We start from the raw sequence: 6,981 nt of genomic DNA on the forward strand, positions 1-6,981 counted from the left end.
TTGCCTCTAGGGCATATTTCCTTCAGATGAGCCACAGGTCAATGAAGCCTCCTGCGACGGTCACGCAAACGCTCTTCCTAGCCGTCGTCGCTGCCACAGCCGCCTCCATGCTCTTTCTTACTCCTCACTCCTATTAGCACCACCCCCCGCACGAGCCTCCTCTGCCACGCCTCTCCTGCAGCCACCTCCATGCGAGTAAGGGGGGAAGGAATGGGAGGAGGCAACATGCGAGAAGGGGATCAGGGAAATCGAGTGGAGGAAGAGACGTGCCTGCGAAGGGAGATGACGGCGGCGGCGCGTGCGCGTAGGCTCGATTGCAATGAGGCATTTTCTGGGGAGGTTTCTTACCTAAAAAAACAAGTTTTTATATCATACATTAAAATCAAGAATGACGTGGACACGCCCATCGACCGCCCCTTGCGTGATTGTTAATGGGTTTGATAGGCGGGTGGAAGATACTGTATTTAATGGTAATGCATCTTCATCTTACATCTCGGCAAGCTATTGTAAGATTTGAGTTTGAATCTGCTCAACTTAATCTTGTACTCTTTGAATTTAAATAATGTTCGTATCTTACTAAATTTTGTTTTGTATTGGAGGTATTTTTTTTCAAATTCCTTTATGATTCTGAAACATGGTGATATTTTTTGTAGGACTCTTTGGTACAACATCAAGTTATACTGTTACACCTTTAAGAAACTTTTACCTACTAATAACCCCCTATTTAGTCTCAATTGGATCAGCCTATAAATAAGTGAGCAACTGAGCAAGATGTTCATGGTTGTGTGCCCTAACCCAGGCTCAAAATAGGTATGAGTTTTCTTGAAGTTCTTAAATTGGCATTGTGGAAATTGAGTACCTTAATTCTTCTGTATATTTGTGATACACTAAACCTGCATCGTGATGTTCTTGCCGTAGATGCTTTTCCTTGCCATGACACTTGAGAGGGGGAAAGAACGTCACTTTTGCCTTTTAGTTGTATCTAGTGAAATATCTGGGTGGATTATTTTTTGAAGAATTACCTCGAGGTACATCAATATTGCATTGTTCTCATGTACAGGCTCCTTGGATGGACCCGATGTACGCATTAGCATTACGACATAAAATTCGGTTGTTTATAATGCATCTAATGAAAAAAAAAGTGGCACAATTTATTCATCTCAAATAACAGCATTTTGTTGTTCCTGTCCTTGAACCCATTTTTTTTAAGGGAAGACAAAGAAGTATGTTGTTGATGGGATATGGACCGTGGCATGTAGGGATGATCAATCTTGCAAGGCAACAGAGGCCTGGTTATTGAAGAGACGAAGCTATAGCAAAATTTTGTTGGCAAACAACTGAAGCTATTGGATGAAATTAACATGCTAATGGCTTGCATTGTCCTCAGCTTTCCTATGAAACTTTTCTGACGATGGCTCATGGTTCATAAAAGCTTCATCATTTTGGTACCTTTGTATGAACCCTAAAAAAGATACTCCCTCCGATCCATATTACTTGTCGCTCTTCCTTCATCCATTATGCAATAATGCTTTTCTTGGGGAAAACAAGTAAAAAACACAGGTCAAGACCTGTTTGGATTGGAAAGGCGGAGATAATGGATGAAGGAAGGAAAATACGAGGATAATAAAGGTATATGTTATTATACTCCGTTGCAACGCACGGGCATTGTCCTAGTATAGCTAAAATGGATATGTTGCAACTTGTTGTACTGGGCTACTAATAGTTATTTTTGCTTCACAATATTTTTTTTGAAAAGGAGAATATATTAATATCGCAAAGTTGTCAATTGCACCCAGGCTCTGCACCTACAAGATGTCGCAAAGACATCCAGAATGCGCACAACCAAAGGAAAAAAACAAAGGTCCCGCCACAGTCATCGACTACTCTCAGCAGCCGCACACAACCCACCAACAATTACAACACCCGGAAAATACAAAAGGTCTCTAAAAGCAATGCCTCCAAGAAGGAAATAGAGCACAAGCACCGTCATTGCCCGATCCAAGATCTTAGGTTTTGACCCTGGAGAAGAGTGAGCTCTCAAAACATTTCCTTCAGCAAGGCAATTTCTCGGTACAACCAATGAAGGACATACCTTAGGTTTTCATCCTAAAAGTCCCGGCTCGGCACCCGAGGAGCACCACAAAAAATGAATTCCTCCAGTGTTATCGCCCCACTTGACATTGCTGCTCCTAAGAGTTATGAAATACCTAGCCGACTCCATCGCCTCAAAGGCCCCGTCCGTCTAACCGATCTTCCGATCTCAGCCACCATGACCTTCTCCACAGCTATCTACACCATAGAAATCGAGAAGCCGACATGTCACATGGTGTCAACAAACAACAGAGCTTCACTCACGCCCTCATGGAACCTCATATGCTGAAATGGACGTGCATGGACGAATTCTATCTGATCCAGATACCTTGGGCAAGATCTCCGACAGCAGTTCCGGAACACGTCGATGACCAGGTCGAGGAGGATCGATCATGCAGGATGTTGGCGTGATGCGAGAGGAGCACGAGGACTACCACCTTTATTATCACGACAGCAGGCCCCCACGCCGCCCCGATCCAGCCCGCTGCCGCCCGACCGCAGCCGTGGGCTAAGCTCCACCAACCCACCCGGATCCATATCCAGATCGAGGGGATCGGCAGCCCCAGCCATCGCTGCACGCCATGGTGCACCATCGGGCAGAGTTCACCCATCACGCCCGGACAGGAGTACGCCGCTGCCGGATCCTCGCAGCACCATGCCACCAGGAACACCGCCGGACAAGAGCCACGCCACCACCAGAGAGGCAGGGGAGCCGCACCAATGGAAGACCTCACCGCCGCTGGCACTGCCCAGGCTTTGCCCCGTAGAGACCCTCGACGGCGGCGAGGGAGAGGGGGAGGGGAGGGCTGGCGGCCGTCGGGGCAAGGGTTTCCCCGAGCCGCCTCTGCACGGGGCGCGGGGGTCGGGCTCTGCTTCACAATAAATATTTTTGCGGTTTAGCAGATGCATGAAAAAAAATCACTAAACTAAATTTATTACATCAAATTCTACAATATGCGGCGTGTAGAGCCGGGACGTAAGAGCTCTGCCTGACTGACGACGAGGGTAGGTGGCGGAGGGCGTGAGCGAGGGCGGGAGGGAAGAAACGACGGCAGGGAGGAGGGACTGGGCTACGATTGTCGCACGAGTTTGGTTTGGGACGGCCTCATGTCAGCCGTAGGTAGGTATTTTCTTCCCAAATAATTTGGGCCTTTTGCTGGTTGTTCAAGTTCCTGGTGTACTTTAAAAAAAAACTTGGTGTACTAATTCGAACCAATCCCTCAAAGTATACTAATTTGTAACTAAATTTATTGTTATCCATCACTTTTATGCCGCTTATAGTTGTGTAAATCCTACATGGAGGCCCTTCACGCTCGATATTTGTGTTGTGTATACACATACAACTAGGTTGGGCGTTTAGATAGACCGAACCGATCAGTTTTCGTTTTTTTGAAGAAGTTTCGCCTTCCCAAAAAAAAATTGTTGATCAATTGGGTCTTTGACGAATTATAAGAACTAAATTTGGTTTCAACCGAATAGAACCAAAGTACACCAACAAGAAGAAAAGCTAACAGTGTTCAGGGAAAAGGCAAGATTTTTCATTATTTTCTCGTATGCAATATTAAAAAAAAACAAATGATAAGTGCCACACATCAGATGCATGGCACTTCTGCCCTTACGTTTTTCGATGGCAATTATAGTCACGCAAGGATGGCAAATTTCAATGATACATGGCAAGTTTGTGTCAAAAATAAACTGAACCACGGAAGTTGCCATACTTGATAAGTAAAGTTGTCATCCTCGCGTCATTAAACTTGCCATCAAATATGTTCGGAGTTGCCATGTGCTCGCACCTGATGTTGGGCACTTCTCAGGGTCCAAAAAAATAAAATTAGAAGCATCGTCACATCAATGTTACGGAATTTCATCACATTATAAAAGCAGCATCATTGTATCGTCTTATGGATTAGATCGTTTTTTGTTTTTTCGGTTGATTCAGGTACTCAATGGCAGAGAACCGAATTTCCCGACCAAATGAGATTCTCCAGAAATGATTTTACAGCCGGTGCAACTTGGCATTGAACTCCTGCAACTTGCTGTACTTGGATACCGGTTGTTATTTTTGCTTCACAATAAGTATTTTCTGCAATTCAGCAGATGCATGAAAAAAATCAGTAAACTAGATTTATTACTTCAAATTCTGCAATATGCAGCGTGTATGTACAACAACAACCAAAACCAAAAAGACCAATTCAAATCCTAATTTTTATCTCACCTTTTTTGGGTATTTTTTCCTTGCTGTTTTATGAAAAAAAAGAAAGAATGCTATTATGTACAGTTTGTAGTATGCCGTGCTGATCAGTGATCACCGGCTCGCGGCGGTGGCCATGAACTTGATGACCATGCTCCTGGCCTTGTTGATGGTCATGAAGCAGAGGAAGAGGTGCTCCTCCAGCTCGTCCAGCTGCTGCCTGAAGCTCTCCTCGTTCTTGCACAGCTGCCTGAGCACCTCCCGCACCAGCCTCCCCTTCCCGGCGCCGGCGCCGGCGGCGGCCTCCTCCGCCACGCAGAGCTGCAGCAGCGCGAGCATGTACTCCCCCTCGTCGCGCACCCGCTCAACCAGCCTGCTGATGGTGTCCATGTCCCGGTTGAGGATGTACGTGCCCTTGGCCGCGGCCTCCAGCTGCACCAGCGCGCGGCGCGCCCCCCGGCCGCTGAAGAGCCCCAGCCACGCCGGCGACATCATCGGGAACGCCGCGAACGCCGCAAGGACGTGCACGCCGACGCACGCGCCGACGACGGCCACGACGGCGACGACCGTGACGAAGGACACCGAGAGCGCCTGCCTGAGCCGGGCGAGCGTCCTGATCCTGCGGCGCGCGGCCTTCCTGCCGGAGTCGAGGCCCTTGAGGAGGTCCGCGGAGCTGAGCCGCGCGTCCCCGAGCCTGCCCTGCGTGGCCGCCAGGGCGGTGAATGGCTTCCCGAGCGCGGCGGAGACGTCGGCGAGGCTCCCGCCGGGGACGAGCCTGCCGCGGAGCGCGGCCTTGAGCGGGCGGTAGCGCAGGCGGATCTGCTCGATGTCCTTGAGCAGGTGGCTGCAGAGGAAGGAGGCGCCGGCCGTCTCGTCGTAGTAGGCGGAGAGGAGGCCGTGGACGTCTGGGCGGTTGCGCGCGGACGCGAGCGCGGCGGCGGCGGCGGCCTGGTCGGGGTCGAGCAGGTGCTCGGCGAAGACGCGGTAGGAGGAGAGGCGCTTGGACGCGGCGCTGGCGGCGGAGGCGGGCCTGGGCACGAGGGCGGCGCCGTGGGCGAGCGTGATGTCGAGCACCCGCGCCCAGAAGTCGTTGTATGACTCGGTGCGGAACGCGCTGGTGTACTCCTCCCGGAAGTCCAGCCCCGACGACGACGACGCCGACGACGCCGTGCTCTGCAGCTGGCTCGTCGTCTTCTTGGGGTCATGGTGGCGAGCTCCTGCATGCCATCACCAACAAACGAAAGGATTAGTAGACATACGAGAACCGGATGGAAATGAGGACGTGCACGATGGATGCATGCGGCTAGGGCGTGGTGAGCGCGCGAGCTCTGAGGGCGGCCGTCTACCTCGCTGGTGAGGCCGCCGCATGCACGGGCCGAAACACCTGAACATCATGCCACCGACGGCCATCTCTCCGGGTGCCGGCCGGCGAATTAATGAACAAGCAGGTTGAATTCTTCTTTCGTGAATGGAGATATGCGAACGGTCTATATACGTGTGGCTAACCGGCTAGCTGGTTAAGTCGGCGGGCTAATGAACGGGGATAGTGGTGGTAATGATGATTGGGCATCTATGTGTCGAAGCGAGGCGACGCCAAAGACGGTTTGGTTGCTTGGTGGAGATGTCTGCCGTGCTCCGGCACGCATGCATGCACGCGCCGCCGTACGCTACCGCGGCTGGCTTTCGCACCCGGCACATAGTACAACAGGCCGGCTGGCTCCTCCTCCGGCCCGAGTCCGACCGAACGTTTGTGTTCGGTCGCTTGCTAGCTGCTCCCACATATAGGTAGGGTAGCTAGGGCAAGCGGTCCTAGCTAGCTAGCTCTCGCTAGCTAGTAGCCAGTGAGTGTCTTCCCTTGGAGAAAAATGAAGTTACTACTACTAGTGCTTAGTGGCCAACTATACGTAGCAAGTATATATTCTTGTTCTTTCCATATATACTAGTTCAAAGCTCAAATTTGAGTGGTGAAACCATATGCAGAACAGAGAGACAGTACACGTACATATACACTAGCTAACGAGAACAATTAATTAGCACAGGATCGATGCACGTAAGTAGTACAGTGGTACGTATTAGTTGTTGCACAACATGCCTACGTACTTACGTATGCACGTACCTTGGCGGTTTGCCGCCGCGGCAGGGTGAGGGTGCACGCACCCGCCAAATCCAAAGCACCTGAGGTAGTAGGCGGCGCCCATGGATGAAAACCCAATCAGTGCACTGTTTCGCCGATGCTAGCTACTCCAGTACGTGTGTGCGCGTACGTATATACAACGGGCGGAGTTATGTATGTATGCTCCTTTGATCGGGGTAGCTAGCTAGGGCTAGGGTGGAGGGTGTGTAGTGTACCTACGTGTCTCTTCCCGTCCAAGTGAAAGAATGAGGCTGTGATGCGTGATGGATGGATGGATCGGGACAAGCAGAAGCAGAGGCTAGCTTATAAAGCATGTCTCTGTCTGCCTCCGGCCGTTAAGATACCGCCGTGTCTGTGGTGCAGTGGATCGTAGCTTGGGCAGAAAGGCAAGTCACCCGTCTTCCTTGCAAATCCAATCATCGGTTGGAGCTAGTTGGAGGACGACGACGAAGCTTGGAAGCATGCCCAAGACCGGCCGATCGAGGTTGGCAACCACTCAAAGGCAAAACGAATCGAGAAGCCATCGTTATCGTTGCTTTGGTTTTCCAGGGGCTGCCGAGGCCCT

General features: G+C 50.7%; 1 protein-coding gene across 2 annotated transcripts; it reads right to left on the reverse strand.

The window, feature by feature from the left end:
* Window positions 1-4,198: 4,198 nt before the first annotated feature.
* Window positions 4,199-6,671, reverse strand: LOC123100411 (UPF0496 protein 3-like). Of its 2 annotated transcripts, none has more exons than XM_044522350.1 (2): window positions 6,399-6,671; window positions 4,199-5,499 (listed from the first exon to the last, which is right to left on the reverse strand). In XM_044522350.1, the coding sequence occupies exons 1-2, from the start codon at window positions 6,478-6,480 to the stop codon at window positions 4,397-4,399; spliced, it is 1,185 nt and encodes a 394-aa protein (XP_044378285.1). In that variant the 5' UTR covers window positions 6,481-6,671; the 3' UTR covers window positions 4,199-4,396. The 2 variants fall into 2 exon arrangements, with proteins under 2 accessions (XP_044378285.1, XP_044378286.1); XM_044522351.1 differs by lacking the exon at window positions 6,399-6,671 and adding an exon at window positions 5,629-5,858.
* Between the last annotated feature and the right edge of the window lie 310 nt (window positions 6,672-6,981).

This window comes from Triticum aestivum, chromosome 4D (assembly GCF_018294505.1).
Source record: "Triticum aestivum cultivar Chinese Spring chromosome 4D, IWGSC CS RefSeq v2.1, whole genome shotgun sequence".
Taxonomy (NCBI): Eukaryota; Viridiplantae; Streptophyta; class Magnoliopsida; order Poales; family Poaceae; genus Triticum; species Triticum aestivum.

What these genes read in the sequence shown, in the direction of transcription:
- LOC123100411 (XM_044522350.1), bottom strand. Translation starts at nt 6,480, where the DNA reads ATGGGCGCCGCCTACTACCTCAGGTGCTTTGGATTTGGCGGGTGCGTG. An exon ending in CGCGGCGGCAAACCGCCAAG is followed by an intron (nt 5,500 to 6,398) that starts GTACGTGCATAC and finishes GATGGCATGCAG; the next exon opens with GAGCTCGCCACCATGACCCC.